This window comes from Electrophorus electricus, chromosome 14 (genome assembly GCF_013358815.1).
Source record: "Electrophorus electricus isolate fEleEle1 chromosome 14, fEleEle1.pri, whole genome shotgun sequence".
NCBI classification, from domain to species: Eukaryota; Metazoa; Chordata; class Actinopteri; order Gymnotiformes; family Gymnotidae; genus Electrophorus; species Electrophorus electricus.
Genome location: NC_049548.1, coordinates 14,019,928 through 14,045,928, shown reverse-complemented (window position 1 = coordinate 14,045,928; position 26,001 = coordinate 14,019,928). Strand labels below are relative to the sequence as shown.

Sequence of the window (26,001 nt, the reverse complement as noted above, 5' to 3'; positions counted from 1 at the left end):
ACTAGTAATAACAAGTCATTTTGATCATTAGTGATGATTTTTCATATCGGATATGTCTGAGCCCATCAAAACACTTAAAAAAGATGCACTATTTAATAAGATTATTAAATGCAAAAGCACCTATGTCACCAGCAGTAGATACAGCCGAAATATGATTATTCCTGTGTGTGACTGCCGCTGTGAGAGCCAAAATCCCAGCAGACATGTCTCAGGCCTGCATGCCAAGTAAAAATCTAGATACAGGGGCCTTAAGATCTAATTCTTATTATAAGTCAAAGTCTGTGCACGCTTGCGTGTGTGTGTATGTGTGTGTGTGTGTGTGTGTGTGTGTGTGGCTGTATGGGTGTACCTCTGTCTGTCTGTGTTTTTGTGTGTGTGTGTGTGTGTGTGTGTGTGTGTGTGTGCGTGTGGCCAGATGGAGCCTATATCCCTGAGGTACAATATAATGGCTGGACAAAACTGGAAATTTGACCAGGCCAGACAGTCACTGAACATTCACTTCTATGACCATAGGGGAACACACAATCCTCCCATTCTGTGTGTGTTTTTAACACAGTTGGAAAGAGTGTATGGGCTCTGCATGGTTTGCAGCTGGGTAAGGGAACAGATGTCGATAAAGACTGCAGTGCTGGAGGGTAAACTATTCTAGAAGCTTTAATCTAGGACCAAGTCATCCATTCCATTAATTAAGGTCAGGAAGGAAAGAAATCCCTACATACTGAGTGAGCATAGTTGTTTAGTAAATGCTATCTAAAAACTGGGGCATTTAGCAAACTGCACTGAATACACAGTATATATGTAGTTTAAGTGAAAAACAAAATATATTAGATAAGCTGTGCGCACACAGCATGGAGTGAGAACTGGAGGCTGGAGAGACCAGATCTCCAGGACCGGCATTCTACACAGGAAAAGTAATATACAGCTCAACTGAACTGCTGTGAGTTCACATGCTGTTACCACTCCGAGCATTTAAGAATAGTCCTTCTGTTGTATAACAGTAAATGGCTGGCAAACCTCCAAATCCCCGTGCCTATCAAAGCAGAATACGAGACTGGCCTCCAGCATCTTTAGCTCCGAGTAATTCCGTGCCCACGGCAACGAGCTAAGGCTGCCGCAATACTGTGGGTGACACGGGTTCCATTTATCGCTGCCATACATGTCAAGTATTGTTCATTCAGGTCTAACGACAGCCGAGGCATCTCCTGTGGCACCAGCTAGTGAGAGTTTGGGTGTAGTGCTACACAATGACTCTGCTCAGTTTGGCTGTCTGGCCTGAGCAGGATTGTGGGATCTGTGAATACAGTGTTTGGCATTAGGCTTGCCTTTGGGGTTGTGCCATGTGGCTTTCCATCAGATCAAGGTAGTAGAGCTGGTTCTTCAGTCTGTAGTGCTGTAGACTCCAAACTAAAGGCAATGTTGGCAGTGTTGTGCGTGTGTATTACATATATTAAGCACATTTTTATACAAAATAGCAAAACGTTGCGGTCTGGCTGATAACATGAACTACGCACCGTGGTAATGCTTTTATGGAGTAATCTGTTAGCATGAAGGAAACTGACCTTTGATTCCACCACAGCCACACTGGCACTGTTCTTCAGAAAATTACATCTATGTAAACCCAGTTTATAAACCCAGTGAGAGCAGCATTTTCGATATTCTGTGCTCTACTTTTTCTATAGGGTCTTCCACAGTTCTATGTGATATCACAGGAGTACTATATTTGGAGAGCTGACATATGGAACAGCAGTGCTCAATAGCGAAAAACAACCACGGACACCTGAAGTGAAGGCATATGGTACGTTGTCTATTCAGCACATAAATGACATTTCAGACAACCGAACACTCACACCCACTCAGTGCTTGGATATCCAGCACTAAGCACCCAGCATTGGGGAATGCTTTGGTCACACATCAACAAAGTGATTCAATAAGTACAGCAGAGTCGGACCCTGGGCGGCCGGTCACGGTCCATAATGGACTCATTCCTACTGCATCCGTGCATCCTGTGCAATGGTTACTTCCTCAGACTCAAATCCAGCAATTGCAAGCAGACTCAGTGCCGGAAAGTGCATTATTCTAGATACATTACCCTTGGTTTTTAAAACAGCTTATTCACTGCATCGCATAACCTGCGTCGAGGGGACTTCAAGAAAGCTTTGAGACTAAATATAACTAAGGATGACAAGGAGATCTTGTGCAAGAGAAGCAGTAGGGCAGGGGGAAATTACACATACACAGAGAGCAAAACAAGAATACAGTGTCAGTGCACCCATGTACCATATATTAATGCATCTTTAGGAATTAGCATATTAAAACATGGAAAAATGCAAATGAGAGACCCAAAACCCATTGCACCAGGAAAAAAAATCTACAAATAAAAATTTCAATCCATTTCCATGTAATGGAGACTCGTTATAATCAGGCTTAGTTTGGACTTCGATGACACATTAGCAGCTTGAAGTTGATGGGCCATCCAGGCTCTTATTAATTAACACTTTTTTCTTATGTTTATTTATGCTTAACTTAGCTGCCAACCTTGAGCTGCCAGTATTGATCCTGATGAGCTAATGCAGTCCACACACAAACACCCAGGATGAAAGCATTCTCAGTCATACACAAAAACACACAAATGCACGTGTACATATAGTTTATGCATGCTTACACGAGAAAGTACACACACAGTAATAGAGGACAAATGATGCCTCCATGCATAGTCTGAATGGTAATCTTAAACCATCCCCCCCCCCCCCCCCAGCCCCCACACCCAACACACACACACACACTTCTGTCCCCTGTACTGTGGCACTTTTCCCTACTGTTACCACAGCTTATGTATATTTATACAGGAAAACTGGAAACTACTTACTATCACAGGGGAGACACAGCAGAACAAACTGAGTATATATTCAAGGCTAAAACTAAAACTAAAATCAGCCACCACAAAATCACACTTTTCCTTACATCAAGGTCTTCTGTATGCTAGTGACAGCAGTACACTGGTACCTCACTTGGGCAGTAAACCACACTTAGCATTTAAACAGTGTCTACTCCAATTCTGCCAGTCACTCGGAAACACTTGGAACGGTCTCTCTGCACTCCTGGGACTTCAAAACCCTTGCATAGTCACCATGGCAACACCCCCACCCACACACACACATCCAATAAAAAAAAAGACATGGATGTAACTGGACAGGATGACAAAACACCCTCAATATACTTGTCAATCAGAAACTTCTCTGAATATACATGAGTCAAACACCATAGCAGCACAGCCTCACTAAGAATAAGCCAACAGTACAAAAGGGGCTAATAGACGGTTCAAAGCCTCTCTGAACTTTATAAAGGCTCGCCCTTGCTAATCCTGCTATTGCAGTCTGCTCATTTAATTGTTGTTTTTTTATTATTATTATTTTAATTCGTTTATTATTGTTTAGAGGGCAATAAGTTACTTTAGATGGAGGAGTGGAATTAATCTAAACACTCGAGAGATTTCCACAGTATGCATCATTATCATCAAAAACCCCGAACAATGCAAATATCCCTAAAAGGTGAAAGGCTTTGTTAGTGTTTCTTCTTACCTTGTTCTTCTCCTGCTGCAGTTCGATTTGAATGTCCCGTGGAGCTTGCCCTCAGCTCTTCATTGGCTGCCTGCAGGGCTGCCATGGCATCAGGCCGCTCCCCTTTGCCCCGCCCACTGGGTACCTTCTTAGACATGGTGGGTGGTGCTCCACAGGCCACACCCTTCCCAGGGATGACCTGAGCTTGTGAACGATCACAGTTTCTGTCACTTGGTGTTCAGCTACATCTTCCGCACCCACCTGCAGGTCAGGACACAAGCAAAAAATGTTTTATAAAATTGGTAGTTAAATAAAATTAAGTTTAAATGTGTGTTTTCCAGAAATCCAGTAAATAGTTATTTTCATCACTGTAATTTTATATATTTATATATAGGCACAGGTAGACAATTTAATGATTTGTAATAATTTTGGATTATACTTGAAGCTCCAACATTGTCTTAAATATATGTTTATCAAGATCATCTTTCAGCATTGCCAAGGCACAAATGTTCAGTTTGTTCCTCACTGGTCATGCCTGCACTTGAGGGAAATTACAGACTAATTTTCTCTTTCAATTTCTCCAAAATGCTCTTGCACTTTGGGTGCTCAAGAAGGTAACTTTCTGACTCCAGAGGACTTCGAATGCAGTCTGGATAGTGCGAAAGGCAACTCATGAGACTGTTTCAGAAACACGTGGCTCCCGCACATACACTTATCATGTTCGGCTAACCTGGGCCATGTGTCTGAGCTTGGGCCCTACCCCACTATACCTCCCACACACACTCTCCTCCCTTTTTCTGCAAGTCTTTAAGTCACACAGGATCTGAAGCCAAAGTCTCTTCTGTAGTTGAAACAGAGATTTTAATCACATACACTAGCATCATTACAGAGAAGCATACATTAATGAGCCAATGCATTAGTCTATAATGAATATTCTATAGTGTTTTATGCCCCATAAATCTATTTATCTTTTATTTTTAATACATTCCAAACATTTGATGAGATTGCCCACTGGCTTGCATGCACTTTTAATACTTATGCATGACCTTCTGTAGGTTTATATCACACATTATGACCACTCAAAATAAAATTACATTTCAAAACAATTTGTTCTACATTAATAAGAAAAAAATTCTGCTTCCCCATTCTAAACATCATGAGCAGTAGCTTTGATGTAAAAATGTTTACTAACTGCTCATACAAGCTTGATGGTGGACAAAAAACCTTTGTGAGTATAACTCCTACTATTTATTAGTTAATGCCACAAGTAAATGGCTTCCAATACTACCATTGCTGGGCCTTACTGCTAGGCTAGAAGGACTGAGAGGAACATGCTCTCTCTTCAAAGACTGGCAAAGAATGAAACAACTTTTTGACACATTTACAGAGCTCTTACTGGCTGAAAACCAAATCACTTCCTTTGTAAACACTGTGCGAACAAAGAGGATGGTCAAGTAGTAAGGTACACTGTTTTTTAACACCTGAGATAAAGTCAAAGACTTTTGCCAGGTGTGGCAGAGAGGATTGAGTCTGAGAATGTATGTGTGCACGTACATGTGTGTGCATTTAAGTCACTGAGAACAGGTTAGATGTAGCTATCTAGTAATACAAGAATTCAGCAATAGGAGAATATTGACAGTGTACTTGAGAGGTGTAGGGTCATTTCTCTTGTTTTTGGAAAGTGATTAGTCACATGATTAGAGTTACATTCCAGTAAATAGTATTTACCATTGTTCAATTTGATCAATAATGAATTATTTACAGACCACATATTAATATAATGAAAGACTATTTGTCATTTTGAAATTAAATGCTCACACATTTGCAATCCCTGATTTAGTGGAAAAAAGGGAGAATTCTCAAATACATGGACTACTGTATGTTTTGTACTTGTCTGTTTTTTTAACTTACAAGAAAAAGATCAGTGACTCAGATTTGCTCATAAATGGAGATCATCTTTTCAGCTCAATGGAGTAAAGTCATAGGGAGACACATTTAGCACAGCGCTCCACGTCTCTTTGTCTGCTGTAATTGTGTGGTTGTAAGAAATGTGACTTCTCCTTCAGACCCTAGCCCCTGACTATGTATGAAAAGCCTTTTATTCAAAAATGTGAGCTGCATTTTAAACATTGAATGGGCAGACCTGCACATAACATTAGGAACCATATCAACAGCCGCATCATTTGGAATAGTAACCCCCAGTGGCAACTGTAGCAGACATTCTTTAATTAATAAAATGGTTATCATCAATCACAATTAATGATATAAAAATGATTTTGGCTTTGGATTTGGTAGCACAATGTCATCAAGAGACAGCTGGCATTTGCAACTGATTTTTCTGTAAGTCATCTAGGAACTGGCTTAATTTTTCCAGAAAACAGCTAGTCTCAGTAGGTTTGAATTGCTACAATTTAACGTTGTCATCCATTTTGGTGTCAGAAATAAAAGCTGTTTTGGAATAGTATCAGAAAGGTAGTTTCAGAACACAATCTTACCTCTTATATGTAAGTACCTCTTACATGCTTAAGTAATGTTTAGGTAAAAAACATCTTGTAGTTGCATGTATTAATGAAACATGAACTTGGAAGTTCAACAGTTACTGCAAGCAAAAAAAACAAACAAACAAATATTTCAGTACAGCTTTCCCCCCCATGTTTTACTGAGAGATTCAAACAAATTGTCACGGTACGGCCCCTCCTCCCAAACGTCTCCCCATGTGTCTGTGAGTGTGTGTGTGTGTGTGTGTTCATCTGTATGGCCACGCCCTCCTTGTGTTTCACACCTGCTCCTCGTTGTGTATCATTAGTGTGTGTGTATATAAGTCTTCTGTTTAAATGTGAATATTGTCAATGTTTACCCAATAGCCTGCGTGCTACATCTTCGTTGTGTCGTAATAAACGTATGTTTCAGTTTTACGAGACTCGTCCCCGCATCCTGCTATAACTCCTCAGCGTCACAGAAACATCGACTGCCGAAGGATGCCTGGGATGAGGAAGGGAAAGAAGGGAAGTAAACGCCCTCCCACAGCTCCCGGTGTTCTTGGGCACCCTCCTGACTCCCACAATAAGGGAGAGTGGTCCAAGAAAGCGTGGTCCAGGTGAGTGTGTTCCAGATGCGGAAGCGGGGGAGTCGTGCGGAACCACGTCTGGCCACCAGGATTGGCATAATGCTATCCAGTCCTCAGAGTCCGACTCTGTGGACTCCTCCTGTCCCGCGGAGAGACGTTCATTCTGACCTCGCTCCATGGGTTCACAACGGGGGAGGAACCCCCTGGACAATTTTGGGGGCCCTGTGTATGATCTGGGGTCGGCCTCTGCTGAGTGCTACGGAGACCAGCCGGACTATGAGAACTGGCACTTGGGGGAGGACTCCACTGGGTCCTACGACCCCTACATGGACTATAATGAAGGCTACGCTGAGTATGGAGAGAGAGGGGAATGCAGCGACGTTAGCCTGCGGACGGACTCGGAGTTCGACCGTGGGGAGGATCCAGCATTGGAGGTGGAGGAGGTCCTCCATAGGGGCCCTCCCTCTGTCATTGACGTTGAATCTGCAGACTCCCGGAGCGAAGAGCCTCCGGCACCTAAGAGACCGCCCAAGGCTCCGCCTAGGAGGTGCCGCTCAGGAGCAGGCAAACTATCCCGTGCGGTGCAAAGAGAGGCGACCTCATTCGAGGGGGAAACTCACTCTACTAGGGCATACAGCCCTGGAACTTGTGCGCCCGTACCTAAGCCTCGTAGAGGCAAGGGGGAGGCGACACCAGTACTTACCCCAGAGACAGGCAATGTAACTGGTGCACCTCCTGAAATGGGTGCACGGACGTCACAGCCCCCCAAATCAGTGAGGGGCGATCCCCCTGCGGCTGGGCTGGAGTCCCACCTGCCTAAGACTGGGGGACATACCGGGGCTCCTGCCGGCTTCTTAGGACTCTTTAACAGTCCTTTATGTAGTTTTGTACCTGTCCCTGTCCCTGTGTCTGTTGTCCTGGTCTCTGTCCTTCCCCCCTCTATTCTGCTCGCGCTGGCCTGTGGCAGGTCACTTGGTCCTCCGGCTTTGCCATTCGGCGTGGGTTTTGGGGTCGTAGCCCCATAAGCTCTGTCACGATACGGCCCCTCCCCCCAAAACGTCTCCCTGTGTGTGTGTGGTTGTCTGTATGGTCACGTCCTCCTTGTGTTTCACACCTGCTCCTCGTTGTGTATCATTAGTGTGTGTGTGTGTGTGTGTGTGTATAAGTCTTTTGTCTAAATATGAATATTGTCAATGTTTAACCGATAGCTTGCATGCTACTTTTTTGTTGTGTTGAGTTGTGTTGTAATAAACGTATGTTTCAGTTTTACGTGACTCGTCCACGCATCCTGCTATAACTCCTCAGCATCACACAAATCTGCAGTGATACACCTGCCACACATTCTATACACGCTTTGCTGCATGCATGTATTTGGTGATTAATTTTTTTGGTTCATTTTCAGACCGCTCTGACACCCATTTTATAGACAAATGTCCCGAGTTGTGGCTTCCCCAAAAGTGAATAACTTTCTTGTGAATTTATCTACTCCAAACAGTATGGCCTGCATTTAACCCTTCATCTGATGAGCAAATCAAACGCAAGCACCACATTTCACCAGTACCACTGAGAAAATATCTTCCAACATAACAGCGTGCAAACTCCCAAACTGCTCTGCGACTGTCTAAGAGGTTGTTGATGGGGATCATGTATACGGTCCACTGTGAAATGAGCACAATGAGCCAAAATTCAGTCAGTAATGTTTTCTGTAATAGGGAAGCATAATGATAGTTCTATTTTTTATAGTGTAGTGTGGTGCAATGAACAAGGTAGCAGAATTAGACACATTACTATGAAGACATTACTAAGAAAAAGTTATTTTTGTTTTAAATCACCTGAGCCGATTTATACTAGACGCTTCATTAGTGTGCATGTATCAGTAAACAACTGTAACTTCACTAAAGCCTAACCTTGTCCTGTAGCTGATGCATTCTTCCTCACTACTGTCAGTTACACCCATCACACAGCACCTTCTCACTGCTAGGGGTGTAAATGACTGCTGTGTCGTTGCTTTAAAGCTCTGGCCAAGCTGGTTCATGCCAGCCTAGCACATTCTCAGAGCACAGGAAGGCGTTTGGAATATGTGAAGTGACTACTGACTAACGTCTTGCCCTGTACTCCCAGAGTTCATTCTCAGGCCAAAGCCATTTCACGTTCAGACCACAGACAAAGTAACCAGGACCCTTTAAGTGCTTTAAAGAAGCACAGCCGAAAGAGTATCGGAGCTGGAGACGGAATGAAAGGGGAGGATGTTTTAGTACCACAGAACACTGAGCATATCTGAATTCCATGAATTCCCTCTGGACCGTTGAGCCTTCAGTGTGCTATATGCCAGAGTGCCTTTCTAGAGTGTGCCTGGTGGGCACTGCTGAAGTGCACCATGAGGATGGGGTTTCGCTGTAGGAGCTGCTGAAATGTTTTGTCGGAAGGAAAGTAACACATGCTATGGTACATACTGAGTTACAACAGCAAGCTGTTTGTTACCCATGCTGCTATTCAGACATTAGAAACAGAAAAGTCTAGTCTTTCCTGGAAGCTCAAAACTAATACAACAATCCAGCAGTCTAACATTATACTCTCTCATGTCTATTATTATTATTATTATTATGATGTTTGGATTACCAGGGCTCTACGATTTTTCTTCCATTAGAGGAGCTTCACCTTTAGAGATTATTCCTTGCTGTAAGACAGCTAGAGGTGACATTCACTGCTCTCTCTGAAAAGCAGACATCAGCTCTGCCCCATTGAGTTGGATACATTTTGTGGATCATTGGCTAAGATGAATTCCTCATGGCATTACCAACAGCTGTGTATTAGGACAGACTCTATTACTCTATTACTTCTGAGAAACAAGAACAGAGATATTCAGAGGTACAGAGAATTCAAATCACTGTCCTAGAGGTCTGTGACCTAGAGACAGGGATCAGTTGTGATAGAGTATCCAACAAGTTACAATAACTCTTCAGTTAACAAAGAGCAACTGCTAGATACTGGTTGGATTTGGCCAAATCCACATTTTGACTCGGGGTCATGTTTAAGCACCACTGATCTAGAGTCATGGCTTATTAACCTCCTACCAAATACCCAAACCTCTAAGCAAAGACAAAAGTAGGTCAGTAAAGCAGAATGATCTGCAATTGGTCCTGCAGGCTGCTTTAATGACAGCTAAAGGTTTTCCACAAGCACTACTGGGGCATTACACGGGCAAAACACTGCATCAACAACAGCTGTATCTCTGAGCCAGGGAAACCCCCACTTCACCTTTGTTCTAGGACGAGATTTAATCAGCATGGGAGAATATGCTCATCAGACTAAATTAACCCTTTAATTACAATCTAAGCACTATGACTCATCATATTTTTGCTTTAGAGACAGCTGAAATAAATAGGAGAACTGTATTTTGCACCATTCACAGGTCATAATTCATGCTATACTGTGTTATATTTGTGAAAGACAATTTTGAATATTACTCATGGGTGATCAATTAAACATCCTCAGAGCCTGTGGTCTAGTTATTGATTATGAGGGTACCCACCATTCAGATTCATTGATTATGATGAAGAAACATGTGTATTAGACCTATTCAAGACACAAAGAAATTAGCTCATGCACACAGTAGCCAGTAAAAAGAACAAAGTTACAAATACATACATCCAGTCAACTTAAATATTCTTGTATTGGGTGATTACTAAAAATGTTTTAAGTGCTTGAAAAGTTGCTCTTCAGGAGCTACTAGATCTCTCCATGTGAGCAACAAAATGAGTTTTTAATGGGATAAAACTATGATAGTGAATATGCGCATAAAGGCAAAGTGCATGTGAAACTCTCTGTCTCTTCATCTTTTGACTCATTTTGTAGAGGTAGTCTTAAATGCAGGGTTTGTAAACACTACTCTCCTGCACATCAAAAAGTCAGCAATAGTTTAGAAGACTGTAAGTTTTCTATAGGCTATATGCAACCCTACTGCCCAAAACAGCTAATCTGTCCCATTAATTACATTTGAAGATTGACATTGTAGAGAACCATCTAATGCATTTGCATCATTTGGAATCTGACTCTTCCAATTTCCTTGTGGTAAAAGCTGAATGCAACCATATCACACTGAATTATTTTCCTCTACCAGAAACACACAGAAAGACGACAGCCATGCTGAAGATATGTGGTTTCACTGAAGTCTAAAAATAGGCAAATGGACATATGGTATCTTATAAGCAATGTCACTGTAAAATATATTTTCTAGGCTTTAATAGCTAAACATGATTTGCTCAAGTATTTCCTTTTGCAGAGGCATGCCGCAGCTCTGACTGAGAACTTACTAACCACCAGCCGAACAGGCCCTGATCGAGACCGCAGAAGCAGTAATACCAACCTCCACAACATGACTATCAAACCCATCTGTTCCCTGCAGTCAGACACAAAACAAGTGCAGCCCTGCATCTGAAGGACAGATGTTTGGATATCCACAGGGAAAGAGGGATGTAACTGACCTTATAGGCATGATCCAGGTTGCGTGGCGTCTTCAGTCTGCGTGATGCGGCTGGGAACCAGCCGGATTCTCCGTCATACCGCGTGAGCGGTGGCACACGCTCTGAAACGAGAACGGACGTGCTGTCATTCCCAGCGTTGCGCGCAGACGCTTCAGCAACCTCTCCGTCCTCGTCTCATCTCCTCCGCTCCACAACGGCACCGCGGGCAGAGAGAAGGGGCTGCGCGAGAGAGCGCACAGGGCTGACTCCAGCTTCAGCACAGAGAAAGCGTGGAGTGATTCATCAGCAGGCGGAGGGAGGAGCGCGAAAAAGGCAGAAGCATCTCTTGGAGTAGCAGTTTTGGATGGGTGTTTTTTTTTAAAGGAGAGCAAGAGAGCCAGAGAGTGAGTGAGAGAAAGAAAGAGAGAGAGAGGGAGAAAGAGAAAGAGCAGGGTTTGGCACTTACCAAGAACACACCCCCAGCCCTGATGGAGCAAAGGATGAAACAGGCAGCCCAGTGGGTGGGGGGGTTGGATGGTGGAGGAGCGCGTCGCAGCGTGTGCGCACACACACACACACACACACACACACAAGCTTGTTCACAGCTCTTTTCGCCACCTGCTGACCACAGATATGTAAGTGCAGAAAAATACACCCTTTTCATTAGCAGAAAATTAGCCGGCGCCCAAGTTGCCACTGTTGGGGCCCCTGTGCAAGGCCCTTAACTCTCAATTTCTGAAGTTGTATTTAGTCATAATTGTAAGTTGCTTTGGATGAAATAGTCAGCTAAATGCCATAAATGTAAGGTTACTGGGTTAAGGCGTGCTAGTTCTCTAGCTAAAGATTTAGAAAATGAACACGGGAGTCCAGATTTCATACAAAATTATACTGTATTTGTTCTCATCTTCAATAACCATCAGTAAGCCTTTTCCAAAAGCTGATCTTTGTGCTGCTGAAGTACACCGCTTTATTAAAGTGTGTTTGCTCCCTTGAAGATACAGAACTGAAGATACCTTGGTGTCGCTAATACCTTGATCTAGTTATCCCACTTCGGTACCACTGGCTTACTCTGACCTCTTTGGTTTTTGGTGCTGATAAGAGGTTTACACCGTAACAACGAGTATTCAATGAACAACAGAATGCACCTGCATACTGGTCGATTTTGTAATACTGTGCTATATTTTCCTCCTATTGTTGTGGTTCCCATGTGGGCTGCTCCATGCCATGTTTTAGGTTCAGTTCTGGAGCCGCCCTGTCCCGTGTTTTGGTCACCAACCATAATGTTCCACACATGTTTGTTTGTTTGTTTTCGCCTTTCCTATAGTCTTCTTAGTTTAGAAGTTAACGTTGTTTATTCTCGCTGGTTTCCTAATCTTCCTTGTATATTGGCCTATTTGTCTGACTATCGGCTTCCCGCTTAAATGACTACGTTGGGATTCTTGGACTTAGAAGAATACACATTCACAGGTCATTAATGTGTGCTTACTAAATGCAAACGTTTCAACATTTAAAAATAGTTGTCAGAGGTTGGACTAGGCTACGCCAGATAAGTCTGTGTGGGCTAATTGTAAAAAATAAATATTTACTGCTACAACTTGGAGAGATCACAGTAATTCATGAATTCACCACAGGTCTATCTCTATGGTCCAATGTCAAACAACCAAATTTAAAATGTGAATTAAAGTTTAAAATGTAACCGGTACATTTGTCTGCCCAGACGGAAGTTGGCAAAATTGTAGACTGTCATTTGAAGATGTATTTAGAATTTTGGATTTCCTCTGAGCTTAGTCATACATCGCTTTACCTCTTTCAAATGTAGTTAGTTACGTCAATAAATGCCAAAAACATTAACTACAGTTAATATTTTCCAACAAGATTCGCAAATTTGCCTAATAGTGGAAGCAAATGCCTAATGATTATCAAAGATAATTACGCGACAAGAATTTATAGCAACCTGGCAACCCGGATCCAAACGTGCTTGTGTTGTTACACAGCCCTTCGCAGAGTTACTCTGGCTCGGCGTGACAGGCCCCTGTTTGGACCAATCGCCTACACTCTCCAGGACAGCCAGACCATTACGTCACTGTACTGGTACAGTGTTGTGTTCATGGTACACTGACTCTGTACTGGGTCACATGAATCCTCATGCGTGTCGTTTATAAAAGCTCGGAAGTCCGCCCTAAAAAGCGTTTCGTTCGGATTGACACGACCGATGCGTCTCGCAGAATCTCTTTGGCGGACTACGTCGAAGCACGGTTTGAGACCGTCGAGACTGCATTTTCGCCGAACATTTTATCCGATCAGGTGCAACTGATCTATCATCCGAGGTGAGAGAGACCTCTAAACATGTCGACAGAAAAACAAACCATCGCCGAGGAGAACCTGCAAGGTACGCCTCAGTAGCTTATATTATACTTATCGCCCTGATACAAATCAGCAGTGAGACGTTTTGCCACTCCTCGAACTTGGAAAACTAACTTAACCAATGCTTTATTCTATTGTTTTTCGTTGAATGGTTAGAGCTTCGTCTAATATGGGAAATAAATGTCGTTTCAATACTAGCCCGGAGACGCAAACAATCAGCACCTTTAGCTCATAAGATTTGAAAAGAATCGTCGAAACATCTACTTTGTGTACAAAACGCATAAACTGCGGTGTTGGGAGCTGCACACACTGATGACGCAGAAACCTGAACCGTCGTCAGTCCGCATTAAAAATCGCAGTTCAAGAACAGCCTGTTGGTTGTTTCTCTGAATCTACCAATCTAAACCCACCAAATTGTAAAGCATTGCGTGTACTTTGTTGATTTGTGATGGGCATCGTGTAAACAACAACATGGAACAAAAAAAACCATCCCTCCATACACGAGTCTGCTTCATTATATGACGCAATAGGAGGAGGAAGATAGCGCGATGCGAGTTTATTGGATGGCGACTGGAATAAACATACGAGCTTATAGCCTACTGGGGACACAACGATTTACCAGGAGCTTTTAGAAAAAAAAAAAGACGGTTTACAAAGCACTACCAGCGCTGATATCTAAAACACACTTGGCCTTTGTGTTTGCTGTAATCCTGAGTCTGCCTGGTGGAATTTACCAAGTTCTCTGTGATCACCCTGAAACTGACTCAACCTGTCTTGACATGTTATAACCTGCTATAAACTTTGTTGTGATAGGAGGTGGAGGCACAACTATACTGTCATTAACAGTTAATAACAGTCAACTGGATATTTGGTGTTTAATGCTTCCAGGGATTAGAGCGCTCTGATTGGAGTTGTGTGTGTGTGTGTGTCTGTGTGTGACCACCTATATAAATAGCTCACAGTTGGCCTTTACCTGTGAATTGTTAAAAAAGTTTTAACCTTTAATTTTTCTTTTGGATAAAAGACTTCCTTAATTAAAATAGTATTGTTCAGACTATGAATCTGGAAAGTTGTGAAACTGAAAGAGCATTCCAAGGAAATTAAACATAAGTCATATCGTGTGCAAGATAGGAAATTGCTAAACAATAATATCTGATTTTCACAGTCAGCACTGTTGAGACAGATGTGAAGAAATAGAAGCTGCATCACACCAACCAGACACTGCACAGACAAGACCGTCCCGCAAAACTCATAGACAAGAAAGTCCTGCAAAAGTCAGTGTTACAGCAGGAAGGAGACTTGTGAGGGAAGCCATAGAAAGGCCAATAATCACATTGGAGGAGCTACAGAGTTCAGTGGCTGAGACTAGAGAGAAGACGCACCAGTCAGTGATATCAAAAGCTCTGCATATAAACAAGCCTGTAGGGTAGGGTGGCTAGAAAAATCCCTTACTGAGGAAAAAACACTTTAAAGCAACACAGGGGTGGTTGTACAAGAAAAATGTCAATATAATAATCAAGTCAAAGTCCCGAACTAAAGGCAATCAATAATCAGTGGCACTGTTTGAAAATTGCAGTCCAGACAGCCAACCTGAACAGCTTCCAGGAAAAATGAAGAAGGGCATCTCTGCAGACCAGAACCAAATGGGCGAGACTAGCTCCAATTGGGTTGCACATGACTTTCAACATTTAAAACCTTCCACTTGCTGGTATCTGCCCATTTATGGTGGAAGTTCCTTCCACTTGCTGGTCTTCAGTCTGGAGAGAGAAATAGTTGGAAGAATGGGTAGCTTTCATTCCCAAACAGTATGCAAATCTGGCAGAAACTAAGCAGACAGACTTAAAGTTGTTATTAATGCAATTTTTGGTTGTAATAAGTACTAATCTGAAGGTGCTAAAAGCAACGTTTTATTAAAAATCAAAATGGACATTTTTTTAACCTTTGTCCTTTTGTCACATTAAGCACAAATCATAGTAAATTCATAGCAAATCATAGCAATTCATAGTAAGTTCATAGCAAATCATTCAATAGACAAAAATCTAATTTCTCTGAAATCTTTAGTTAAAGTGCATTGACTTCTGCCCCCCTCTGAAATGCTTATGACATTTTTCTTCACCATCATGGCCAGAAGGTGGGCAAAAATTATTTTAACCAGTAATATCATGGCATGATTCTCTAGATAATACCAGCTAGCAGGAAATATGCCTAGAATATCATGGTTAGGGCCCTGGTGAATTGTTACATTTTAAAGGTTTCACAATCTCATTAAATGTTGATAGATAAAATCATGCCCCGCCCATAATTTTCGCTTTTTCACTCAGAAATATGTCATGTTAAGGAAGTAAAATACATTCTGGCTAGCGATTAATGTTGACTTTTAAGAACTGCTTAAAAAAAAACATTAAACAATCTGGAACAATCTGTGTGTCATTCAAAATCTAGTTCTTCTAAAGACTTTAGTGGACTGCAGTGAGTAACTGTGGTGTACTGTAGTTAAAGATGTAGAGGTAGTAGAAAAGTAGATCATCAGCTGTACACAAAAATTACTACTGCCGATACATATATATATATATATATATATATGAGAGACTGTAGAACTATTGGGTTTCAAATATTCAAATATGTTTTTTCTTTCTTTTCCAAGGTTCTTGGGTGGAACTGCACTTCAATAATGGAGGTGGAACTGCTACCAAATCAGGTGTGGATGAGCAGGTCCCAAGCGCAGCTCCCAGTGGAGACATGGAGAAGATGCTCCTGGATGCTCAACACGAGTCAGGCAGAAGCAGCTCCAGAGGAAGTCTGCCATGTGACAGGTCAGTCTGAACCCTACAAAGGATTTCTCTGAACCATATGAGGGGTCAGTCTGTCCGTTATAAGGGATTTGTATGAACCGTACAAGGGCTTAGTCTTTACCCTGTGACGGATTTGTCTGAACCCTCGGACAGGTCATTTCAGGCCTTTGACAAAGACTTGCATTAATATCCTGTGCCCTATTCTATGGTAACATATTTCAAGCTTTTCAGATACAATACAAATTCAATGTATTTGCATTTCTGTGGCTGACAATTTAAAAATGAAAGAGTTCTTTTGACATTCAATTTTCACTGCCTTAATGTTCTGACTCTGACATATTAAAAATGGAATAACTACCTTCTGTTTGCAATTGTGCTTCCTCACCAATGTGCCCCTAACTCAGCCAAAATGAAAATTCAATTGCAACCCTGTTTGCATCTCCACTTTCAACAAGGCATTCCTGTCAATCAAACAATGTGGGTGTGTTATGGCGAGAGTCTCTCACCCAGTCTTTGGCCCATTTCCAAATGGTCCTGCAGTCCACAAATGTGCATGCAAGAACTGTGAGGCTATGAGACTGTGAAACTGTGTAGGGTGTCAGAGTGGCACTCACCATGTACGTGGTCTTCGGCAAGGACTGCAGTGATGTGGGCTCACACTCTTAAACTATTTTATGGTTTATTTCATCAATAGTTTCAGGCAATACCTGAAAGTTCTTCCTGTGAAGACAAGGGCTTTTAAAGGTAGTCTGGCACTTCGTCTTATTGCAAATGAAATTTGTTTTTCTTTTATCTTTGTAGTCCTCCAAGATCCCAGACTCCTTTGCTCTTGTGCAGAGGCTCAGAAGTCCCCAGCTCAGCAGAAAAGAACAGTTCACAGGTATGTTTTAGAGACATGATGGCTGATCCTCCCATGTAAAGGTATACAAAATGGCTTACAATGTCCAAGCAGCTGAGGAGACATATGATTGAGCATCAAATTTTGAAATCCCAGCTGGATGGTACAGTATCAATAGTATCCCTAGTAACATTCTTATCTGGCCAGTCTACCCCTCTCTACTGAGGTTGATCTCCACAGATTAATATTTATTATTCAAAAAAGTACTGTAAACTTGAATCCTGGTATTCTTGGAGTTTATGAATATGATAAAAATAACCAGATTATTTTCTTCTGTAGGAGGGAAGTGAGGTTACCATAACTTGACTGTTCTTGTTTGGTTCCAGTCAGATGAGGACTATGTGGAGAGAAGAAGAGAGGTAGACAACCTGATGAAGAAGAATCCTGACTGGATATGGGATTGGTCGAGCCGTCCAGAAAACGTCCCACCCAAGTAAATCAAGCAATACAGTCTTTAGGAGTTTTAGCAATAATGACACTGTAATAAGGAGTGATTTGAGAGCAGATGCAAATGCTGAGAAGAGCTATCTTTATTTGGTGCAAGTCCATACACAGAGTGAGCAGTACTTTCCAGGGTTGAGTAACCAGAATATCCATAGATAAAGACACAACCGGAATAAACGTCTTGGCATACTAGATATCAGCTTCTGGGCAAAATCATGACTGATGGCCACCCATTCTTGCCTAATCAGTGCTTGGAATTGATCACAGTTTCTGTGTTTTTGTTTGTTCATCCTCTTTTTGAGGATTGACCACAGGTTCTCAGTGGGATTGAGATCTGGGGAGTTTCCTGGCCATGGACCCAAAATTTCCATGTTTTGTTCACCGAGCCATTTGCTTATCACTTTTGACTTGTGACATGGTGCTCCATCATGCTTTAATAATAATTGTTCATCACCAAATTGCTGCTTGATCTTTGGGAGAAGTTGCTCTTGGAGGGTGTTTTGATACCATTCCTTATTCATGGTAGTGTTCTTATGCAAAATTTTGAGCAAACCCACTCCGTAATATAAACAATTATTTGATATTTTTTACTTTGTAAATGTAATTGTATTTTGAAAATATATACTTATTTCAAATATGATTATTGCAACTCATTCCAAAAGCGTTGGAAGAGTTAGGTATTTACCATACCTTTTCTTTCCACACATATTAAGTGTTATTAAATAATAAAGACACCAGAATTCCCCAGAGTTCATGCATTCCATGATGCAGGCCTTTAGCTGCACAGTTGCATGAAGCCTTCATTGCTGCATTTTTTACATAAGAATACGTCACACAGGCCAGTCTAGCAGTCTGCTCATACATTCATGCACTTTTTAACTGGTTTGGTGTTGTCCTGCCGGAAAATGCAGGGGTGTCCCTGGAAAAGACGGCATCTAGATCGCAGTATATGTTGCTCCAAAACTTATACTCTTTGCTTTTATGATGCTCTCACAGATACGAAAGTTACCCATGCCATGGTCCCTGACTCACCCCCATACGATGACAGACACCAGCTTTTGAACAGCTTGGGTGGTGTCCTCTTTGGCTTGGAGAATGCTACAGCTCCCCCCCCAAAGCTATTCAGAATGATGACTTGTTGGACCATGAAACACACTTCCACTGGGCTACTGTCCATGTCAGATGAGACAGAGCTTGTGGGGTGTGGGGGATGGGGGAGGGGGCTCAGGGAGGGGGATGGCTCCTCTGCATGTGGATGTATTACTTCTTCTGGCACTGTAAAGCCTTAGCATTCATCTGTGGACACAGTGGTGAAAGCTGTCAATTGAACAGGGTTTAATGAAGTGTCTCCAAGCCCCAGCCCTGGTATCCATTACACATGGTTGGAGGTTTTTTAAGGGAATCCCAAATATTAAGACTTGTCCGAGTTATTAGAATAACACTGACACCTGCTACATAAACAGTGACGGATGTCTTGGTTTTTATCAAATTTGACATGGTTACCATTGTTATTTGAGTTGCAGTGGAGTCTGCGTCATAGGCATAGTTTTATGCCTATGACCATGAAAAATGCCAGTGCCTATGATATTTCCTGCACACACTATACTCGTATAATGTGTTAGGCCAGGTGGTGTGAGCAGTGTCCCCTGCCCCAAAACTGAAATGAAAACTTCGCCACTGGTCTGGCGAGTGACATCAAATGGCTGTACTGGTCTCGGCCGCGTTCTCGTGACCCCAGAGCAAGATAAACCTGTCTTCTGTTCAGCCTTTTCAGTTTGAACCTAAGCACGTTAGCAAGGAGGACAGCATAGAGGACATTATTCATAAAGCACAGCAAAACAAAGACAATCAGAGAGATGAGGCAAGAGTGAGGAGGAGGCAAAATCGATAGTGTCTGTGCAGCACCTGCTTGTCTGTTCCAGCTGAGAGGGAATGCCTCTGTTGTGCAGAGCACTGTTCAAGGTAAGCATATGTATCAAACGAGCATATGGTAAAACGTATTTCAGTGTCAGTAATTTAGAGAATTGCAGCCACCGCTGTCGAATGCTTTATACTTTATGAAAGTATACAATAATGTGCACCAACAAGATGCTTACAAGTTTGATTATATTTGTAGATATCCCAGGCAGCACAGCACATGAGAACATCGAGGCAGTTTGCCACAGTCCAGTTGTTTTATACACCGCCCTCGTCAACCTCTGTGTCCCGAGTGCTGGTCTGCCAAATGGGAACCAGGTCATCAATAGGCAAGTGAAGACATCAGTCTATGTTTACATAAAATTTTCTACATTTCTTTTAGAAAAGAATTTTAAATTGAATAAAATGTATTTAATATTAGCTAAATGGACCTTGTTTAAAAGGCATCATGTACTAAATTCACTTTTATTCCTGGTCATTTGTATTCTTGTGTATTGTATATCTTTTCTGACCAACAAGATTAAAAAGTCTAAAAATACACCAAATAGTTTATGTGAATTGTTTTGCAACAAAAACAAATTGTTTTTTCTACTTTCCTACTTCAAGAAAATGGATGAGTAAGGGTTATGTAGTTTCCATGGAAATGGTTCACTGTAACTGGACTATGCAATTCGTTCAGTAGTTTTACAGGTTAAGCTAAACAACTTGTATCATTTTTACATACCTTAAAGGCATATATGTTTCAAAAATTCATTCTTTCTTTAGGTCTTACAGATAAGCCTCATATCATCAGTTCACATGGTGGACAGGGAAAAGACTCAGCAGGAACAATCCACCATGTGCGCTTAACAGAATAAGAAATGTCTACTCTGAACCAAGTGGCATCTGCAGATGTAGATTATGCACAGAGAAAGTTTACTGTTATTTAAACTCTGTAGTTCAAATTTGGATGACAGAATGTGTCAGGAGCAGTTTGAGTTTGATGTCCAATATCTGGTGACGGTTATTGTGTACAGAGGAGAGATGAGAGTTCACCCAGCTGTTTCCTGGTCACATTGTGATCTTTCTCATCAGTGACCAGTGCGCGTCCCCTGGTCAGCGGTGTCAGTTGGTACCGAGGTGTATTACTGTTACCTGCTTCTCAGCCTCACCCTCGCAGGTTTGTGCACTCCACCACAAGTGACCGATGATGGAGTCCATGTCTCTCATGCCTTCGCATTCTCTCCTCATAGTTGCAGTGGCTGGTGAAATTCATGACGTTTCCGACAGACCCTTATTTCTTTAACAAATTGTGGATGTTTGTCAGTGGAGTTGGTAGAGACCTTCTCTCCTTTTACTGGAGAACCATTCAGATTTAGCAGAATGGATGAATGGATGTCATTGAAGAAAACTGTTGCTGTCAAGAGCATGTATCCTGTACCATGTATCCCACTCAGAGTAGGCTGAGACATTATGTATCTACAGCCATCAACACACGTGAGCTCTAGTGTCAACTTTGATCCTTCATCTTGCAGCTTGTTTATGTCTTCCTTGACTATCGAGGAGCCACATTTAAACAATGCTGAAACAATTGTATTAGCTGTTCCTCAAAAAATAGAAGATGCCTGTCTTTTATTTATGGGTGTCAATTGAACTGTGTGATTCCTGGGTGCTTTGTGAGGGCACAGATGAACTTGCATTCTATTCTGGATCAGATTGTACCGTGGCTTACTCTCCTTGCTAAGTTTAGCATCTGAGATGAACATGTTCTGGGACTGATTGTCCTTATCTGCTTGTTCATCCAACTCAGTTTAATTTTTATCTGCATAAACCTGGTCTGTAGTTACCAGATAGTGCACATGCCAAGGCCAGTGTACCACTGCATCAAGTCTTGCTCGGATAACGCTGTATCTGACTGAACTGGTGGATTGTCAGGTTCCTCCATGATCAGGGCCATGTCTGATGGTTCTGAGGCTGCAACTGCAGGAGTGGGTCGTTTACATCGCATCAGGACAGCGTTCAGCATCTGCTGAGCGTATTTTACACTTAAACTCCTTGTAAAACAAAACCCTTTGCGTCTAACCAGCAAAACCTGGGGTAGAAGAAGAACACTGCAATGGGTCTTTAGGAAGATGTGTTCATCCATAAAGATTTTCCTACTCCTTTCTCCTTTTTGTTTCCATCCTTGGACATGCCCTTTGTTATTAGCAGCATTGTCTCTGCTTTCTGCAGTTGACTTATTTTAAATAATAAAACATATCAACTAAATAAATATCCACAGATAATCAAAACACTAAACCTTATAGAAAAGTTTGAAAAAAAAGCCATTTAATGTTTACTCGCGCCAGTTAAATAAGCTGCTTGATTAATCAGTCGACCAATTGTACAGTTGTTTCCAAAGTGCGGGATTAATCACTGAAGATTCTGCAAACTGTTGGTGAGCCTTGACCTATCCTTGTTTCTGAAGGACTAGACCTTTCTTTAGGACTCTTTGTATACTACAGCCTCACATCCCTGTATAACAAATTGTCACATTATTATTATTATTATTATTACCAAGTTGCCACTCTCCCAGCTCTTTGGGATTAAAAGGATATCTTTAAAACCCAATGAACATGATTAACTAAAATGTATAAATAACTGCTTTTTGTGTTTATTTGCATTTCATTAACTGTCCCAAGTTTTCTTGGATTTGGGGTTCAATATATTTTAATATTTGATATATAGTTTAAGAAAATATATTTTAATATATTTAAATTAACTTTAAATGTACTGTTTACCAGTTATCTCCAATTCATTGGCTGTGTTGACTTAAACAGTCATATTAAATAATGGCTATTAAAGTTTTTAATTATAAAATCTAATCATTAAGGTGAAAAAGTGGCCTGTCTGAATACAGGCCTCCTTACAGTGTTCTGGTTTTAAATTAGTTGGCCTTGGCTATTTCCAGAGAGTTCTTACTGAAGCAGTCCAAACGATCTAGCACTCTGAGCATCCGCAACACTAGCGTTATGAAGAAAGGTGGGATCTTCTCTGCTGAGTTCCTCAAAGTCTTCCTTCCGTCTCTTGTCGTCTCCCATATCCTCGCTGTGGGGCTTGGGTAAGTACAGGTTACTGCACACATAAACACACACTCGGTCTCCATGGTGAAATGACGAGTGAAAACATAACAGGCAAAGTTAATGCCACATACGTTTGTCCCTCTGTGTTCCTAGCTTTACAGTCTTAGAGGGATCTAGACTAGCTACATTCTTTACAGGGATCTAGACTAAAGGGATATTTCAGTGCTGGACAACCCCCCACCCCCCATTTGAACATTCAGGATGAGCAAAAAGGGTTTTAAATAAATAATTTGACAAATAAAAACTATTCACCTTGTACAAAAATAACCTCTTCTAGGGGGTTCAATTTTCTATTCAAGAAATTAATGGTGATATAAAAGCATGTCCTCGGGTTGTTTTGTTTTGTAAGTTATTAAAAGATATTATAAGGTACTTTCTTAACTTTAAATCATTGCTAGCTTGACAGTTGCTCGTGACCTGTAGTGCTACAGTGGTTGTTGGACCCCTTACAGACGTAGCTACCTTATTAATTTACACAAGTATGAAATTTTAATCTCACCTAAGAGTCTGATGACAAAGATAAAATGTCTCCATATAAATATTATTTGGAAAGATTTATTTAGCATGGACATAACTAAAATGTTCTGGGGACAAGAGGACCGGGGGTTGCATCCAATCAGCTCCCCTTCAAATTCACCTTCCCTTTAAGTAATCAGTGATAACGTTTTCTCTGTAAAAAGTCAAATAAATTGGAATTCCCGTGGCCATTTTAACATATAGTATTGCTCTTGGTACATATATATATATATATATATAATCCACCTAAATATATACATAAACCAAACTAACACATATATTGGCTGACTTTATTTTCTTGGCAAGCCCAGATTCATTAGTCCCTGCTGAACCATGCAACAGCTGATGCATTAAGTGTCTCTCAGTACAGTATAATGTTACATAAAGAGGGTTTGATGTGCTATTTCTGAAGGTGTCCATAGTCTGAGCAGGGGTGGATGTGCTGGAATGCATGCTGGTCTGTTTTCAGCATGACAGGGCAGTTTAGAGCTGGAAGGGGAAGAGATCTTTGCCTTCAGATTTATAGCCGATACCCGGCCAAAGTTCTTATGTGCTCTACGAAAGTAGTGAGCTCTAGGAAGCGCCTCGCCTGTACATTAGTAACCCCGGTGACTTCACTATTGGGCCAACCATTAAAGGACGCGTTTGGGCTGAATCAGACCACTTGCTCCGCCCCTGGCCCCGCCCCCACATCATCTTTTAGTGTTTTCGCTATTCTGACTCGATACATTAGCTGCGTAATGGCAGGGAAAACACATGCAGCTCATCTTTATGAAATGACCTTGTGGGAGTGAATAGTGCCCCTGGCTCATTCTACCATCAGGGTTCATAAATCCAGCTACACCCACTTTGTTGTTATGATTGTATTTTTGCAGTGATAGATGAATGTTTAAGTAAGGAACTGGGAATGACTAAGCCTCTCCTAACAGAGTCTGCTATTGTTGTTAATAATACAGGTTAACCCTTTGATAATGACAATGTAAGATAAACGTTCAACAAGTTAATGAAACACCCTTTACTTTTTTAAATTATGGGATTTTTTTTAATCATTATTGGCAAACAAAACTATTTGAATATGTTATGTAATATGTAAACATATTAGAATTTGAAAAAGCCAACCAAAGCCAGCCTTAGTCTGTCTAAAATGCAGCAACCTATGGTAACAAATGTCTGGTTAAAAGGTTGAGGTATACAACCTATTTAAGGAAAGCTTTAAAGCCACATTAAGGAAGTGTCATAAAAGGCAGTGCGGTCTATTTTTATAGCTCTCCAGTGTACAGCACGTACCATTCCTGATTGCCACCCTAAATGATTTATGATGTACATTCATAATTCAGAACGCTTCATAAATAAATGAAATTAATGAACCACTGTAGACTCTTTGAAGCAACTACCAAGAGAATGTGACATCAACGAATAACCAGGTGTAACTGCAAATGTGACTTGTTTGTCTTTTTTCTTTCTTCTCCTCTCTCATCCCTCTTTCATTCAGGGTATACATTGGAAGGCGTATAACTACCTCCCATGGTATATTGTGATGGGAGAAGAGCTACCGATCCAATCTCATATCTGCACCTTCATCCTCTCTGCTTTGTCCTGAATCAGTGTTTCGGTAGATACAAATAGGCATGGATCACATGACCCGTTTCTTTTTCCTGGCTGTGTGCCACACCACCTTTCTTCCCCCTTGTGTATTCTTCTGGCTGTTTGTCGTGGTTCCTCCCCAAGCTGCTTTTAAGATCCTCTCATAATTATGAAGGAGGACATTTTATGACTGTAGACAGTGGCTAAATAGTATTAACTGTGCTCAATTTTCATCCTTTTTTGTTTTCTTGTGCAGATAAACAGAATTGGTTTTTAAAAAGAAAAGTCAGGAATGCAACCAGAACAGATCTGGAGAATGGAGTCAGCATGAGTCCTGAGGGAAAGGGGACTTGGACTAAGGTCTAAAACATTTCAGGCAGGGTAGCAGTTCCCTCGCTGGGCCGTGTGGGTTCGTAAACAAACATGAGACAGGGTTGTTTATCAGGGCGAGTAAAAGCAGTGAGGTAGGACCCTCCTGACATGCTCCTGTGTCGGTTCTCACATGTCGAAGACAATACAAGCTCCTAAGTTGATATTAAAAGGAACTGATGGTGGATGGTTTGAAGCTTGCATTGGCAATCATCACATACGATATAGCTGTACATAGAGCTGCAGGTCTTTCAGCAAAAGAAGCAGCCTGAACTTCAACAGTTACCAAATGTTTTTTTTTTTAATGATTATAACACTATTACACCTTTTGTTATATTTATCTCAGGTAAGCATTTCATAACAGGAACAGTGCAGCATTGTTCACTGGCTAAAAACAGGTATTTCAGATACAGCCTTGCACAAGAAAATCCAGAGAAAATGGAATGTTAGGCATGGTTTGACATCTTATTTTGAATACAGACTACAGCGCTCATGTGTTTATTTTTACAGCTTTTCTTCTGTCGAGCTCCAAATACAACCTCCAATCACACCTAAGCACTTTGTGAGCAAAGGCTGCACTAGAGAACAGCAGCTTGGCTTTCTTTATGTAGTTGATTGTGCCATTATCGCTGCCTTGCTCGTCTACAAGTTTGCCTTCTGAAATGCAATGTAGAATCTTCTCTGGAATATCATCGGAAGCGTACACTTCATTTAAAGATTCTGAGTTGCTGTTCAATTCCCTTCACTGCTGTACAAACTGGAATAAGGCAAGGAGACAAAAGGAGACCCTACAGAATTCTGTGCATGTTTTGTCATGTGTGGAAATAAATCGGCATCTGTCACAATTTCTCATTGGTTTTGTATTGAACGTACAAATCAATAAATACATGTTAGTCAGTCTGCTTGTTCTTTGTTTGTGAGGCTAAATA

At 41.5% G+C, this 26,001-nt stretch overlaps 2 protein-coding genes across 2 annotated transcripts in view; one reads left to right on the top strand and one right to left on the bottom strand.

Moving 5' to 3' along the window:
* jakmip3 (Janus kinase and microtubule interacting protein 3) overlaps positions 1 to 3,814 on the bottom strand; it is a 28,995-nt gene extending 25,181 nt beyond the window's left edge. Inside the window, 2 exon segments of the mRNA XM_035533758.1 lie at positions 3,579 to 3,614; positions 3,616 to 3,814. Of these exon segments, the coding sequence (XP_035389651.1) occupies positions 3,579 to 3,614; positions 3,616 to 3,714 (135 nt within the window). The 5' untranslated portion in view covers positions 3,715 to 3,814.
* Positions 3,815 to 13,193: 9,379 nt separating this feature from the next.
* On the top strand, positions 13,194 to 25,969 carry bnip3 (BCL2 interacting protein 3). The gene is made up of 6 exons (XM_027013227.2): positions 13,194 to 13,476; positions 16,096 to 16,264; positions 17,045 to 17,123; positions 17,468 to 17,574; positions 22,432 to 22,581; positions 24,612 to 25,969. The coding sequence occupies exons 1-6, from the start codon at positions 13,434 to 13,436 to the stop codon at positions 24,655 to 24,657; spliced, it is 594 nt and encodes a 197-aa protein (XP_026869028.2). The 5' UTR covers positions 13,194 to 13,433; the 3' UTR covers positions 24,658 to 25,969.
* Positions 25,970 to 26,001: the final 32 nt, after the last annotated feature.